The following is a 17647-nucleotide window of genomic DNA, read 5'->3' as shown; positions in this document are numbered from 1 at the left end:
CTGACAAGTCCTTCGACAGTCTGAAGGCGGTCAGACTTAGAGCGGGGAGGTTTTTGTGAAACCTGTCGAAGTGGGGTTGTTTGAGAAGATCGTTCCTTAGTGGAAGCGATCTTGGAAAATCCACTAACCACTCCAGCACCTCTGTGAACCAATCGAGAGCCGGCCAAAAGGGAGCGATGAGGGTCATTCTTGTTCCTTCCGAGCAAGCGAACTTCCTCAATACTTCTCCTACTATCTTGAAAGGAGGGAAGGCGTAAGCGTCCAAAGCCCGTCCAATCTAGCAGAAAGCTGTCTACTGCTACTGCTTGAGGTATCCGAGATCGGGGACGCAATAGGTTTCTAATCTGTAGATTCTTGTTGGTCGCGAACAGGTCTATATTGGGCCTTCCCCACAGCTGCCAAAGTTGTTGGCAAATCTGAGGATTGAGAGTCCATTCCGTGGGTAGGACTTGTTCTTTTCTGCTTAACAGATCTGCCCGGACATTTTTCTCTCCCTGCACAAACCTTGTGAGGAGAGAGATCTTCCTTTCCTGTGCCCAAATCAGCAGATCCTTTGCTGACTCGTACAGGGAAAAGGAATGCGTCCCCCCTTGTTTCTTTATATAAGCGAGGGCTGTTGTTTTGTCCGAGTGAATCTGAATCCCAGACCTGAGACCTGTTCCTCGAAATGAACCAAAGCTAGATGAATGGCTGTTAGCTCTTTCTTGTTTATGTGCCAGGACACTTGTTCTCCTTCCCAAATGCCTGACACCTCTTGCGAACCTAGGGTCGCTCCCCACCCTGAATCTGAGGCGTCTGCAAAAACAACGCTAGGCGAGGGTTCTGTAAGCGAAGGGAGATTCCTTTGCTTAGTTTCTGTGGATCTAACCACCAAAGGATATTCTCCTTGATCCGTTTCGAGATTGGAAAAGTCTCTCCCAGATTGTTGGTCTTGGCAACTTCCAACTCCCACTTCTCCTTCAAATTGAAATTGAAGGGGTCTTAGGTGAAGTCTTCCTAAGGAAACGAACTGTTCCATCGAGGAGAGGGTCCCCAGCAAGCTCATCCATTCCCTCACGGAACAATGTTCTTTCCTTAAGAAGACTGACACCTTTTCTAGGCAGCGTTGTCTCCTTTCCTGCGAAGGATACGCTAGAAAATCCGAGAATCCATCTGAATCCCCAGATAGACAATACTTTGCTGGGGAGTCAGCATGGATTTCTCGTGATTTACTAAAAGTCCTAAGGACTTTGTCAACTTCAGAGTAACTAAAAGGTCCTCCAGACATTTTTTCTCCGATTGGGCTCTTATTAGCCAATCGTCCAGATATAACGAGATCCTGATCCCTTCCAGATGTAGCCAATAAGCTACATTCTTCATGATGTCCGTAAAGACTTGAGGGGCAGTCGAAAGTCCGAAGCACATCGCTCGGAACTGGAACACTTTCCCTTGGAACATGAACCTCAGATACTTCCTTGCTGCCGGATGAATTGGCACATGGAAATACGCATCCTGAAGGTCCAGGGACACCATCCACTCCCCTGGACGAAGAGCAGATAGAACAGAGGAAGACGTCTCCATCGAAAATTTCTTCTTCAAGACAAAGAAATTCAGGGCACTGACGTCTTAAGAACTGGTCTCCATCCCCCGATGCTTTCGGTACCAGGAATAGCCGATTGTAGAATCCTGGAGACTGGAGATCTTGAACCAGTTCTACCGCTTCCTTGGAAATCATCTGTTCCACTGCTTGCAACAAAGCAAGCTTTCGGACCGGATCCGAGTATCTTGCGGTCAACTCCCTTGGAGTTGTCGTCAAGGGAGATTTTCCCTGAAGGGGATCAAGTATCATTTTTTCAGGATAGAGAGGGACCAGGAGTCCGCTCCCTTCTGCGCCCAGACTTTGGCAAAGTGGAGTAGCCTGGCGCCTACTTTCGTCTGGAGGACTTGCTGTTCATCTAGACTTCCCGAAGGACCTTCTAGATGGTCTATTCTTTCTCTCTGGTCTTCTACCTCTAAGAGGGGCTCTAGAAGTGGAGGCCCCTCGAAAGGGCTGAACAAAAGAGGGTCTCTCTTTCTTCTCTATAGGCACTGCCGGCCTAAACTTCTTGGCTGAGTGCGTGAGGAGATCTTGAGTTGCCTTCTCAGTAAGAGATTTCGAAACCTCTCTAACCGTCTCTTGTGGAAAAAGGTGCGGGGATAAAGGAGCAAAAAGAAGAGATGTCCTTTGCAAGGGTGATACTGCTCTTGCTAAGAAAGAGCTAAAGACAGATCTCTTCTTCAATACTCCCGTACCAAAAAGAGAGGCAACTTCCACAGAACCATCCATGACCGCTCTGTCCAGGCAAGCCAGGACGCTCGAAAGTTCCTCCATGGAAACAAAGTCCGTGTCCTGAGATCTCTTTGCTAAAGCTCCTAATGCCCAGTCCATAAAGTTTGAAGACTTTCTGGGTTTTAAAGAGGCCCTTTAGGAGGTGGTCCAGCTCACACATGCCCCAAGTCGCCTTAGCAGACAGCAACGACTTCCTCCTAGCAGAGTCCACTAAGGAAGCAAAATCCGCATCCGCGGAAGAAGGCAGACCTAACCCCATCGGCTCTTTGGTCTCGTACCACCTTCCTGGTTTGCCTGTTAATTTGGAAGGAGGGCAGGAAAAAACTGTCTTGCCCGCTTCCCTTCTGGAAGTCAACCACTCTGAAAAAGTTTTTAATGCCTTTTTCATACAAAGAGCGGGGCGCATCTTAACGAAGGAAGACGATTTGAGAGCTTTAGTGCTGGACATCAACGATCCTGGTGAAGGAGGGTCCGCAGGATGAAGGGAGTCTCCGAACTCCTTTAGCAGCAAAAGAGAAAGTCTCTTGTAGTCCGAAACTGCTACATCTACAGGCTCTTCGTCTTCCGATACCTGGTCCAACTGATCTACAGAAGGAGATCGTTTTGGAGTGATCTGGCTCTTCCCGGGAGAAGAACTCCTTTCCCGAGAAGGGGAGTGCGGAACATTATCACTCCTATACGAGGAGTGAGGCTCCTGTCTGTCGGCAACACTCTTGTGCCTACTAGACTCTTGTCTATGTTCGTCGGGTTCGTGGCGCTTGCTAGGCTCCTGGCGTCCTGATTCAGGGCGCTTGAAAAGATCCTCGCGTCCTGAATCCTGATGCTTAACAGGCTCTTGGCGCCCTAACGCTTGACGCCTAACATACTCCTGGCGTCCTGTTTTCTGGCGTCCTAACTCCTGGCGCCCTGACTCCTGACGTCCTGACTCCTGGCGCCCTGACTCCTGGCGCCCTGACTCCTGGCGCCCTGACCCATGGCGCCCTGACTCATGGCGTCCTGGCTCATAGCGTCCTGATTCCTGCCTTCTAGCCGAATCCTGACGTCCTGAATCCTGCGTTCTAAGAGGCTCTTGACGCCCTTTCTTGCGTCTTGCTGCCTCTTTGCGCCTGTCTGGTTCCTGGTCCTGAAGACCCAAGGGATCCTGATACCTAAATCGGTTTTCCGGTTCCTTGCACCTAAACCGATCGAGACTTCTGCTCGATTCGCTGCGATTAAGAGGGCGCTTCGGGGAAGACAGCCTATAGGGCGAAAGGGCTCTTCTCTCAGGAGAACAACTCCTATCCGACGAGTCTCTCGACGAAGGCGATAAACGCCCTGGAGATCGTGAGAGTTCTCTCCTATACGAAGAAGGACGCTTAGCGGAACTCTTAACTGGGAGCGAGACATCCTTCCTCCTTGTAGAGTCCTTCGCAAAAGAGCCTACGAGCGAAGCTAACTGCTCTTGCAGATTAACCCAAAAACTTCTTGGGTCGGAATGCCTGAGAGGCAGGCCTCCTCTAGTCTAGTCTTCTTAGGTCCCGAAGGCCAATCCTCGGGAAAACGCTCTGGGCTGGAGTCAGCCGCGTCTCCTTTAGGCGCCTTCCAGGCTCTCTTCAAAGGGCGCGAACGGGAGGCCGAACTCCATCCTCGTTTAGGAGAGGAAGAGTCTGAGGCCGAAAAACACTCCTTTAGGACGCCTTTTCTGCGGCAATCCGAGGCAGCCTGGGACTTAACAACAGGATCTGCAAGAAGGACGCCTGACCGTTGGGGATGTTCTGCATCCTCCCTGCGGCTTTCGACATTCCTCCTCTGGTCCTGGGAGTTTGGAAGAGGTCTAGGCCTAGGAGCAATGAGGAACCGGTCAGACGCCCCCTCCACTGCACTGGGGACACTGCACAAGTCACTATCACCACTCTTACCTTGGTTTAGGGCTCGTAGCTGGGCTTGAAGTTTCTTAATAGAAGCTTTTACATTTTCCCTCTCTGACGAAGAATCTTTGGATTCAGAACAGGGAGAAGCAGCTGAGGCTAAGGGAAAATTGTTAGATGGAGAGTTAATTTCTTGTTCTAATGAGCAAGATCTACTAGATGACCTAGCTGAAGCCTTTCTCACTCTATCTCTCTCAAGCTTCCTAACATATGATGATAATTCCTTCCATTCAAGCTCCGTAAGGTTCTCGCATTCTACACAGGTGTTAATAAAAGAACATTCATTCTCCCTGCATTTAGCGCAAATACTATGCGGATCCAATGCCGATTTAGGCAGCCTAACCTTACATTCTTCCCTACTGCAAACTCTAAACATAGGTGAAGCCTTAGCGTCAGACATCGTGAAAGAGTAGTCAAAACCAAAGTCGAAAAACAGTCCACAATAGCGTATGCCAAGCCAGAGAAAAAACAGAATACGTCACCAAAAAAAACCAATCCAAATTCTCGGCAAACGAGTTGAAATCCAAGATGGAGGAACGAACAATAGGTGTTGTCCGTTCAACCGACAGAGAAATTATGGCTTAGAAAACGGGAATAGTTCCAGACCCCGCCACCCAGCGGCGGGAATGGTGGATCACCTGACCTACCTGTCGCGTGTGCCGTGAGTTTTGAAATTCTGTCGGGACGACCGAGTCTATAGCTAAGTATATATCTGCTGGGTAAGTTACTTGTACAAAAACTTTGTTTATTTATTAATAAAGTGAAAGATTTTGTTCTGTTTTTCTTTTTTGCCTGACCTACATAGTATTATATTAAAAATGCAGTAGTACAGAGTTCCCCAAGTCCAGGAATGTAACCCCCCTTATTACTGTTATTTCTTAAGGGAAAAATATGTTCAAATAACGCTTTTTAAATTAATGTGCGCTCTCCAGGAACGTAACCCCCTATTGTTAACCAAGAGGTGACTGTTCTTTGTAATTCAGAGAAAACTCTTACTTCGCAATAAAGGTCTTGCTGTGCTGCCTGGATGGGCCACAACTCTTGACTAATGCTCATGGGAGCATACTCAAGTACTTTTTTAGGAAGTGGCCACATTCCGGGGGAGGTAGCTCACTATGTCACAGCCCGGTCGTTTACTAGTATAAATCCTAGGTATTTGATAAATCTGTGTGCTAATCTTGACTTTATGTAATGCAGTGATTTTGGACCCCTAAACTGTGTGATTACCAATTTAAATTTATCTTAATTCGATTCACAGTCAAGTAAAGTAAACTAGGGTAAAACATCACTGAGCTGCCATTTGATAGGAAAAATGGGCCACTTTTTCACTCTATATTTAATTGGTGAAACAACAATACAATTCAATATTTAACCATACCATTCAAAAGAATGAAGTTTCTTCAACAAAATGTGATAATGAAACTGCCATACAAAGTAAAATAAGCGTGTGAAGTCTTCATAAAATATGTGTTCAAGGCAGTTTTTTAAATCTAATATGACATGGTATGGATGAGTGTGTAATTTGGTCCTACAGTCGTGGCCACATCCTTCCCAGAGGTCATTTGAACAATATTTGCATATATATGTAACATTTATTAATATTACTCAAGATTGTAGTTGTAATCAGCACACTAAAACATTTGGTTGCCAAAATTAGTGAAAGTATGAGACTTCTTATTTCTGTGGTCATGGTTTGAACTGACTGAAATGCATTTTTACCTTGTAATTGGTGGCTTTAGCCTTACTGTCATCACAACTGAAACTCCACAGTGCTTATTTGATTGTAATTATACACATTTCATTTTCAATTAACTCCAAATTTCACTTAAAATACATGAGTTTGTTACTGCAAAGCCATCCATGATGGGAATAATTTTTCAGCCTTGCAAGTCTGGCAGCCAGAATCCATGAATCGTTTATGACAAAATTTGTACTTTTTTGCTAGCACTTTTCATTTATTTAAGTCTATATTACTATTTTGACTTTTTTTTCATTCCTAATAATTGTATGGCCAAAATAATTTGTTTTTAATTTTCAATAATTGTATGGCTGAAACAAATGTAACCTTTAATGCATGCAAGTCATCATTGCCAATTTAGTGGAACTTGATACATATGCCAATGTCTTTACAAACAGTTTCCATGAATTCTAGATGTCATAGTAATGCAATAATGATAAAGTTGCTCTAATATTTATATATATATTACAAATAATTATGCTAAATTCACTTATTTCGACAATTTTGTGTAAGTAGCATCCTAAGTTTGGAGGGTAAACAAAAACTAATTGGCAACAGTGATAAAATAATAGGAAAGAGCGAACACATCGACTCTGTTCACAGCAAAACCTATGAAATTTGTGTCAGAAATCTCATTACTTTTACAATAACGAATATTTTAAAATGAATTATCATGAATACGTAATAAATTTATGCAATTCATAACCTTATTCTGGTGTTTAACTAATTATTTAAATGTTATGTAGCACACTCTTAACCTTCTTCTTCCTGAACAATCGCCATGTTGCCCCGCCCACAAGTGTAAACACCATCATTGTTTAAGATTGTTGTGAAGAAAGTGTCCCAGCGTCTATGAGTATGAGTGGTGTGCAGATTTAGCACAGGAAACAGGAAGTTTGTATAGACAAGTGACTCTACAAACATCGAGATGGAGTCAATCTTCTATATGTTAGGTGTTTTAAGTAAAAATTTCAAGTGTCATGGAGGTAAGTTAACAGTGCGCATGGGTAGACTTTCATAAGGGGGAAACACCGCAGTGGATCCATCGTCACCGTGTGGATCAGCCTTATTCACTCGATATTTAACTGGTGAAATAAGAATACAATTACATCTTTAAGCATACCATTCAAAAGATTGAAGTTTTGTCAACATAATGTGATATATGAAAGCACCATACAAACTAAAATAAGCATGTGAGGTCTTCGTAAAATATGCTTTCAAGGCAGTTTTCAAATCGAATATGGTGGCACCCGCGTGAGGTGCCGTTCGTAAGCACAGCGAAGCCACCATCTTTCCCAGCACTCGTTTGAACAATGTTAGCATATATATGTAACGTTTATTGATCTTACTCAAGATTGCAGTTGTAATCAGCACAATAAAACATTTTGTTGCCTATACTAGTGAAAGTATAAAACTTCTTACTCCTGGGGTCATGGTTTGAACTGAAATTCATTTTTACCTTGTAATCAGTGGTTTTATACTTACTACCATCACAACTGAAACTCCACAGTGCTTATTTGATTGTAATTATGCATGTTTTGGTCTTAATTCACTCCAAATTGCACTTGAACTACGTTGCGGTTCCTGGTTCCTAAGTGCTCACTCCACAAACACAGTTACGGGCAGCACACAAGTACTACACGGTTTACGAGGTGAAAAGCTTTACTCCCTTAACTGTTTACTTTACTCATTATTTAGTTTAACTTTACTTTGTCACTTCAAAACATTTATTTAATTCATGTCTATTATTCCTTTTTTGCAACCAAATTAACCCCAAAAATTACAGATATTTCTGAAGTACATATGAGATACGCTAATTTCACTTATTTCCCCAGTTTTGTGTAAGTCTTATACATATTTTGGAGGGTAAACACATACCAATTGGCAACACTGATAAACAATTGAAGAGAGCGAAGAACGCCGTAGGTACCGTTCGCAAGCAAAACTGCTGATATTTGAGTCAGGAATCTAGTTACTTTTTCAACAACGAATATTTTCAAATTAACCCTTTACTGCCGACTGGACGTATTTTACATCAACATTTTTTGTCTCTCAGGTGCCGACTGGACGTATTTTACGTCGACATACAAAAGTTTTTTTAAAAATTCGCGGAAAAATACTTTTAGGCCTACCAGCCGAAAACTCTTGAATCACGCGCCTTGGGGGATGCTGGGAGTTCACGGATCAAGGTGTTGTTTTGTTTACAATCGTTACGCAGGCGCGCAAGCGCGAATTTCTTTCTTGCTGCACTAAAAAGTATCTGTGACACATCTCGGAAATTATTTCGTCACTTTGACATAATTTTTGTACCATTTTAAATTAGCCATTACATGGAGTATATATGAAAATGTGCGCATTTTTATGTAGAATAAAACAAAAAAATACTCATGATTGTAGCTTTTATCGGTTTTGAGATATTTTCATATAAATAATGAAAAATGTCAAAATTTCAACCTTCGGTCAACTTTGACTCTACCGAAATGGTTGAAAAACGCAATTGTAAGCTAAAACTCTTATATTTTAGTAATATTCAATCATTTACCATAATTTTGCAACTAAATGGAAGTCTCTAGCACAATATTTCGATTTATGGTGAATTTATGAAAAAACTTTTCCTTACGTCCGCGCGGTAACTCTTCCGAAAAAAATCATACATGCGATTGTGGTAATGTTTGCACCATTTTAAATTAGCCGTTACATAAAGTTTTATATATGAAAATGTGCGCAATTTCATGCACAATACAACTAAAAACAACCCATGGTTGTAGCTTTTATCAATTTTGAAATATTTTCATATAAAAAATGATAAGTGACAAATTTTCAACCTTCGGTCAACTTTGACTCTACCAAAATGGTCGAAAAACGCAATTGTAAGCTAAAACGCTTATATTCTAGTAATATTCAAGCATTTACCTTCATTTTGCAACAAATTGGAAGTCTCTAGCACAATATTTCGATTTATGGTGAATTTATGAAAAAAATAAAATTTTCTTTACGTCCACGCGGTAACTCTTCCGAAAAAATCATACGTGCGATTGTGGTAATGTTTGCACCATTTTATATTAGCCTTTACATAAAGTTTTATATATGAAAATGTGTGCAATTTCATGTAGAATACAAAAAAAAATAATTTAAGGTTGTAGCTTTTCTCATTTTTGAAATATTTGCATATAAATCACGATAAATAGAAAAAAACCCACGTTCGGTCAACTTTGACTACCGAAATGGTCGAAAAACACAATTGTAAGCTAAAACTCTTACAGTCTAGTAATATTCAGTCATTTATCTTCATCTTGAAACAAATTCGAAGTCTCTAGAACAATATTTAGATTTATGGTGAATTAAAAAAAAAAAAACTTTCCTTCCCTCTGCGCGCGGATTCTCCGCCACAAATCTCCGAAATGCGTACTTCCCATTCTCGGAATATTTGCTTCATTTCATATTAGGCATTTCATAGAGTTTTATATATGAAAATGTGCACAATTTCATGTAGAATAAAACGAAAAATATTTGAAGGTTGTAGCTTTTCTTATTTCCGAAATAATTGCATATAAAAAAATATATATAAAAAATTCGACATTCGGTCAACTTTAACTCTTCAGATATGGTCGAAAACTGCATTTGTAAGCTAATACTCTTACAGTATAGTAATATTCAATCATTTGTCTTCATTTTGAAAGAAATTGGAAGTCTCTAGGACAATATTTAGATTTATGGTGAATTTTTGAAAAAAATATTTGTTTACGTCCGCGCGTTACGAATTCATGCATTATTTTGTGATAATATTTTCTCTGTGTTGCTTTTATCGTTTTACAATGCGTTATATACCAAAATGGTCGCAATTTAGTGTACATTACAACGAAAAAACAAGTAACTTGCTACCTTTAACCGTTTTGCGCACAGCGCGATTTGAATACAATATATGAAATTTCGTTTTTGCGCTATCATATATCGCATTATTTATATATGATAATGATAATTTTTTTCATTTCTGATGGTTGCATACTAAACTTCAGCCAATGACAAAAAAAAGGAGCCAAAAATGAACTCTTAATCTTGAAAACTAAGCGCGCTGTGATTTTTTGAAAAAAATATTTTTTCCGCTTCCGCGCTCACTCTGAAACACCTCCGGCACACGGGAGACATTTTTTTTTTAACCGCTTCAGCGTTCAAGGGTTAATAATCATGAATATGTAAAAAAACTTATGCAATTCAAGACCTTATTCTGCCATTTAACTACTTATTTGAATAATTATCTAGTGTACACTTCTTCTTCTTCTTCTACCAAAAATCGTAGTTCCCTTGGAAGAATAGTGGTTGGAAGTCATTGTTTACAACTTTTGTGAAGAAAGTGCCCCAGCCTCTATGGGTGCAAGTGGTGAGTGGATTTAGCACATGAAATGGGAAGTCTATTGACACAAGGAACTCCACAATCATCAAGATGGCGTCATTCTTCTAAATATTTGGAGTTGTAAATAAAAATTTCAAAAGCGTCATGGAGGTAGCATGCACTGTGTAGAGCCAGACTTTTCATTACTCTTAAAATATAATTTCAATTTCTGACTTTGGAGAAGAGAGTAGAGGTCTCGAGCTCCTCCTCTCACCACCAATAACTCGTGACTGATGACCATCTCCGGTGTCAGGACGTGTTGAAGTACTTTTTCAGAAGGTGGCTTCAAACGCGGTGGAAACTGGATCAGCTAGTCCAGTCGGCTGTTCCCCTATCTTCTGTTTAATAGGAAATAATGGCCTTAATTTCTTACTTGGGAGAAAACACTTACTTCGAGAGGAAAGTAAAGATCTCGAGGTGTTGCTTTCACGGAGGTTGGCTTGTGACCGACCTCTATGTTAGCTTACTGGCAGTGCTAAAGTTATTTTTTGGGAAAGTGGCCGCGCTGCCATACAGGTGGCCGCCTGGCCGCACAGCGGTGTTTTACCCTAATTGACATTCAATCGCTGAGTAGGCTTTTACAACCTTTAACCTAGCTAGGTAGGCTACAAAAAAGTAAATTTGGTACAAAGACAGGCCTCCATGGTTCTGTACTCACAATATCCTCAGGTTTGTCGGGGGCTGGAAGAATATTCAAAATTCCGTCATTCTGAATTTGGTTTGCCTTGGCGGGAGTCGCCTCTGTCTGGGAATCTCTGACGCTGGTTTTGAAGTTGGGTGTTTCTACTACTGGGAGCGCTGAATAGTCCCAAACCTTCCACACTAAAACTACCACCAAGACTAGAATCATAAACCGGATTAAGCGTCCGCCACCCATTTCCACGAGAAACCTATTGCACTTCAGTAAACAGTGTCACTACTCATTGTCTGGTTCCCCACTTCATCGGCACTTGTCTCACTTGTCAAGTGATTTCCGAAGTGTACGGTGCAGACGTCAACAAAACAACTAATAATCTACCTCTCACGGTTAGCAGAGGAACTCAGAGGAACGTTAAAATTTGTAATGCATCTCAGCTGTACAGTATTTTTTTTTTTTTTTTATCCTGTTTTGCATTTGATGGAGAAAAGAAAAGTTTTGCGTGGGGAATACTAAATAATTTTCTCTAAACATACTACATCTGTGTGGCCAGATACGGCATGTGCTTTATAACGTTGACAAAATACATAGGATAGGGTACACGTAACCTACAACTTGCATATGTGTCGATCCATGCTGTATTGGAACGTATTCAAATGTAATTCATTTGCCAATTTCAGCTCGTGACTCTCTTCAATGAAGTTCTTTGATGGCATGACTTTTTAAATGTGTTTCGTGATAAATACAGTTATAATAAATATTCGACGGTGATGGAAATAAACCATATAAAGAATAAATACAAATTGAACTGCTGAAGGCACTCGGAAAGTCGGAATAAAGTTACTCAGAATGGGTAATGGAGTGTTCAGGAGAACCAGGAGGAGGAAGTACTGCCAAATGGCTGGAAAGGTTGTCACATCGTAAATGTGTTTAAACAGAAGGAAACTATTATGGGGTGATGTGGTAAGTATAGAGGAATCAAACCAACAGAACATTTGTTTTAGATTTTAGAAAGTATAATTGAGACAAGATTACGAGGAATTGTAAAGAATGCTGAATAACAAACGGTTTCACACAGAGAGAAGTAGGACAGTTAGTAGATGTCTTTGTAATAAGACAGTTACATGAAAAAAAGATGGGGGCAATATGCGAACTTTTGCTATTACTCACGGGTAGTACATCCTAATTCTTCTCAAAATATATCTACTTCCAATCTTGTTTTAGTGACTGCAACCTCTCCAGGGTATTTGACAAGAGCTGGTTAGTATCTAATTAAAGATGCCTATAGCCTGCGATCCACACACACAAAACTTTGAATATTTCATGAGTTCCAAGATAGTTCCAACAACAAAAGATTTAACCTTCCATATACTTGGCTACTGACTTTCTGAGTTTGACCTTGATAATGATAATCACACAGAGTTCCTACTGTTTGTGCTTGGCGTATTGTGCTGTGATGTTGCCTTGGATAAGTGTCCTTAAGTAGCATGCTAGTTAGTGCTCACATCCCATTTGGATGGCTGCATCTCACTCTTAGTATATATTATCCCCATTTTGCCACTCAGTATAACACAAATCAAATTGCTTTTCCAAGCTAACAATCGTGAGGCATCTCTCTCTCTCTCTCTCTCTCCCCGATCTGTGCATCCTTCTCTTCTGTTTGTTTGTTTGTATGGTGTTTTTACATTGCATGGTACCAGTAGTTATTCAGCAACGGGACCAACGGCTTTACGTGACTTCCGAACCACGTCGTGATTCGTGAACTTCTCTCACCAGAAATACACATCTCTGATGCCTCAGTGGAATGCCCTAGAATCGAACTCGCGGCTATACCGACCACGCCACTGAGGCGCTCATCCCTCTCCTCTACTTTTCTGCCAACTGTCCCAAAAGCCGATAATTAATCCAGAAGCCGCTGGAGGGCACACAAAGTTAATACAAGAGGTCACTGAGAGGATCGCGCACTACGGGCTGCTCTAGGAGCAAGAGCCCGTGCTGGCGTAAGGTCAGCTTAATCTCAAACAACAACGGATCGCGCTCTCAGATGCTCCGCAAACCCAGTTAAAGTGCATCTCCCTTTATTCATTGGCACCCTTTAAGGCCGGGTACTCACGCTCAGGTTTACCTGTCAGTCCACCCACGACCGTTCGACGGATGAGCGTCCAGATGTAGAGTAGAACTTAGTCGGACAGTCAACTCGAGGTCATTTCCCTCATTTCTCGTGTAGCCTTCGTCGTGGCAACACTATATAACAGCAATAGAAACTCTGCTGGCCGATAAGGAGTTGAAGCTACATCGACTACTATGAGATTCAGGGCCTCTGTAACACGGTTTTTTCGCAATAACTTTTTATCTATGCATTTCATAAATATAACGCTTATTCAGAATACATATTATATCAACACATAAATTTTGAGTGTATTCTGCACTACGTACGTTGAATAAATTTGGTACTTATAATGTAAAAGTGACCTTTTTTGAAGACGGGCCAACTTACTCAGAGAAAAGGTTTCGAACGCACTCGTTACGTAACTTATGACATCATTTCTTCCCTCTTTCTTGATGGATGATTGGCTATACGTAACGAAGGCCAAACCTCTGGCAACAATGACATACAAATTTAAATACAAGCAATGCAGTAGGCAACATTTAGTCAAAAGGTGTTTGTTTACCTTGCTTACGTAATGAATGTTTTTCGACTCTTGGCTCGTAATCATTGGCCATGGCGTCGGCTAGATCATTTTCACTCTATAAAAATGAAAACTATCGGGTTTAGGTTATTGATAATGCTGACAAAATTTGTGTGTGGTTGTAAAATATACATATGTCAACTTTCAGCTACATCCGATGCTTTGACAAGGAGCAAAGTCCAAAAAACCGTGTTACAGAGACCTTGAATCTCATAGTAGCTGCTGTGCCCATTCACTTGAAAATAGAAGCAAAAAGGCATAACATAGTATGGTATGGGACTGGCCTAGGCCAATACCAAACTGTATTTATCACATGGAAATGGTTTTTGTTTATTATATGATTTGGACTCACAACGGTCTACAAATCGCGCTCAGGGTCTAACAATGAAATGAATTACGCCTATACATAGTTTATGTAATGTATATATTCTGAGATCCTTCCCAGGTGAAATCCAGCAGCGAACTGTCATAAAATCGTTGGTTACCCGTCCACATGTGCGATCACCAGTCAGTTGGTCGCAAGAACTTTAGGTAATTCCATCAGTTCATCAGTTTTGGTGAGTGGACTGACTCCCCCCACTAACTGTCGTCCACACGTACGTTTTAACGTCAGTTTCGATGAACTGACAGGGAGACTGTCGGGTAAACCCAAGGCCAATATAGTATAGGTTAGTTGGAGAGAAACGGCCGAGACAAATTTCGTGGGCCACATCTCCAGAAAGACCCTAAGTTGTGGTTGTCGGCCACGGGTCACTTAAAAGGGTCAGGTGGGAATGTTGTGTCGGCGTGGGGTGAATTGTGGCCCACTCTGGAAGGTGAGTCACCGATAATCTCTTCTCTGTCTGACCTCTACTGTATTGGCCTTGGGTAAACCTGAGCGTGAATACCCGGCCTAAGAAGCGGAGACCAGTGATCAAAGATGGTAAAGTACTGGCGTAATGTGGCAGTAATTTTATCTCTTTTACTGTATTTTTCGTCTCTGGGTTTTGTGTGAATGTTCATAAGTATCCCTTGTCATCCCCTCCACAACTGTGCTTCCTTGTTCTATGAAGCTAATCTAATTTAAGTGCTGTGGTTGCCTTGTATGTAATTTACTATTGCTAATTGCTTGATTGACCTCTTGGTATTATCAATCGCTAAGAGAAATTACTAGAGGAGATAACGTAAGTCTGTGTTTGTTTTACACCCTCCCATTCAATACAATAACTTCCTGTGAAGTATTTCAGTCACTGCTTGCAATTTGAGGGCATTCTGAAAATGTAAGATTTATATTAAGTAAGTCTGAAGATTTGGCAGCATCACCGGATTTGATCAGTACTTTGTGTCGCACGTGTGTTTATAAAGCAATACCTCAATCCAGGTATACTATCGCCTTCATCCCTGCTGTGAGAGGTGGATTACTTTATCCTTCAACACTTTGGGCAACCCCTAACCGTGCTCTAAGTCCTCCCAAGTGTCGGCACCAGATCACGTGATTCCAGTGCTATAAGCAACTTTTCTCAGTAATAAGTCGGACCTTGAGAGTCCTAGCGCCTTTATGGCGCCCGTGAATACATTGAGTAATTAATTACTAAATATATTCCATTTAAAGGGACCCTTAGAAGTTTCCCTTCATATGTCCTTTGTATCTGTAACTGGCCTTCAGCCGTAGTGTTTAGGAGGTTGACCTTACCCAGGCTCCTTTCTTCCGAGTCTAAAGTGTATTATAACTGTTGTGCAGAACTTCAAAAGAGGACACAGTCCTTGAAACTATGCTTGTGTCTTCCCCACTAAGAATGTACTGCCTCCATCTGACAGCCAGCATGCAGATAGATTGTATGCCAATCTCAGTTAAATCTAGTGTTACTCAAATGCTGGTGGATCTTTTATAAACTGAATCAAAATAAATGTTGAAAGCGGTCATTACCAAGCCTAGCAACTCATAATGGAGAGCTCTGGCCTTCACTGTGTATAAAAGACTAGTCACTTACTATCCTCAAAACATAAAACATTTTACATGCTAGTCACTATTCTCAAACCATAAAACATCTTACGTAACTGGATCCCTATCCATTACCTAAAATGATGGTGTTGCAACAAAAGTTGCCCAGAACAGAGTTTTCACTGCAATCAATATGCAAAGTGGGCATCAACAAATAATTGTCCTGGAAGCCTGTGAATATCAATAACAATTCTGACGAATCGCATTAGGGTCGGGAGAATAACTGACCAAATCGTCTCTGAAGAAAAGCTGAGCTGATATATGCATGAATTAATGATGTAACAATTTGTTGATCACACACAGGAGAAACACGACAACAACCTCAAGAGGTTCATGGAAGCTTTGAGAAAAAAGTATGCATTCTCAGTAAAATCTCTCATCCTCAGCGCCGCACTATTGAAGAAGTCTTAATGAAATCCGACTCAGAATGCTTATAACCTCTCTTTGGGAGCCTCTCTCATAGAATATAAGCGCCTCAGTGGCGTGGTTGGTATGGTGTTGGCGTACCACTTTAGTGGCCGCGAGTTCCATTCTCGGGCATTCCATTGAGGTGTGAGAGATGTGTATTTCTGGTGACAGAAGTTCACTCTCGACGTGGTTCGCAAGTCACGTAAAGCCGTTGGTCCCGTTGCAGAATAACCACTGGTTCCATGCAACGTAAAAACACCATACAAACATAGAATATAGCTTCAATACTTTTCAGGAAAACACTAAAATGTTATGGTACGCGGTAAGCTCACTGTTGAAGAAACTACTAGAGATACTGTCATCTAATTTCATATACGTGTTACTTTTTGCGAGTATGTTCAACTATGGGCATTTTGATGACCCTGACCTTCTGTAAGGCCCCAAGCTCCCAATTCTTGATTTTGACCTTAAGTTCATTTTCTTCAATATCAAGAAGGATGTTTTCATATAGCATAACACCAGATTCAGTTTGGTATGAACACGTTCACTATGAGAAAATTTGATGACTTTCATCTTCATGATATGACCTTCATCTTTCATCCATTAATTTTGCATAAAGCTTATTTTTTGAATACCACGAAGAATATTTGATATAAATACAGGAGCTAAACAGATACATTTTGGTGAGATCAGGGCAAGCATTCCCTGATTTTTTGCTTATTTTATTTTCTTGAGCACTGCATAGGCAGATGCATCATGCCATCAATACTTTAATCTTGGCAAATTAAACGACCTTTACCCTTTTGTTTGATGTTTATCTGAAATTTCTTTATTTAGCGATTTAGCTCATTTCCTTAAACACTGAAAGATGCACGACAAGGTACTCACGTCCTGTGGACATATTTGTATATAAAACGTCCTGTGGACGCATTAGTATATAAAACGTCCTGTGGACACATTTGTATATAAAACGTCCTGTGGACATATTTGTATATAAAACGTCCTGGGGATATATTTGTATATAAAGGTATCTTGGCAATTAAATGGGATAAAACAGGAGCTAAAAAGACAAAAAAAAAAAAAAAAAACCCTAGATTTATAGAAGTTCTGTTCACAAAGTAATCAACAAAGGTGACAAAAACTCCAGCTCGTGGTGGGAAAATGAGGAAAATTAATTCTACTTAACAAAAATTCAGATGAATATATGTGAACGAGAACCAGTCTTGATGCTGGGAGTTAGTTTGGAATCTAGTTTAGAATCTAAAGAGTCATGAGCCCGTAACATTGTTTGTAGAGCGAGCAGTGAGCAAACTAGTTTAGAATCTAAAGAGTCATGAGTCCGTAACATTGTTTGTAGAGCGAGCAGTGAGCAACTAGAACTGTCGATCAACTTTATTTAAGTTGTGTGAAAAATGACTTTTGGTCGCCAACAATTTACAGCGCCATCAAACTCTCAAAACTGTCAACTATTTAAGAAGTCGTAACACAAAAATACACAATTAATAGTGTCAAGGCGATAACTGGTTACGAAGGGCAATGTGATATGTAAGTACTGAGCTGATGAGTTATTTGCAACAAAGCTGGGTTA

The 17647-nt window shown here is 40.9% G+C and overlaps 1 protein-coding gene across 2 annotated transcripts in view; it reads right to left on the bottom strand.

Annotated features, from left to right (window-relative positions):
* Window positions 1–17647, bottom strand: part of LOC135210358 (gamma-interferon-inducible lysosomal thiol reductase-like) — a 168563-nt gene that overhangs the window by 90757 nt on the left and 60159 nt on the right. Inside the window, exon 1 of one of the 2 annotated variants that reach the window (XM_064243255.1) lies at window positions 11002–11346. The exons of the other annotated variant lie outside the window; for it this stretch is intronic. Within the exon in view, the coding sequence (XP_064099325.1) occupies window positions 11002–11220 (219 nt within the window). The 5' untranslated portion in view covers window positions 11221–11346. Of the gene's footprint in view, window positions 1–11001; window positions 11347–17647 lie in introns of those variants that run through there. 2 annotated transcript variants of the gene reach the window in all.

Source organism: Macrobrachium nipponense, chromosome 39 (assembly GCF_015104395.2).
Source record: "Macrobrachium nipponense isolate FS-2020 chromosome 39, ASM1510439v2, whole genome shotgun sequence".
Lineage (NCBI taxonomy): Eukaryota > Metazoa > Arthropoda > Malacostraca > Decapoda > Palaemonidae > Macrobrachium > Macrobrachium nipponense.
The sequence above is the reverse complement of the archived record's forward strand: the minus strand, read 5'-3'. Positions and strand labels throughout refer to the sequence as shown.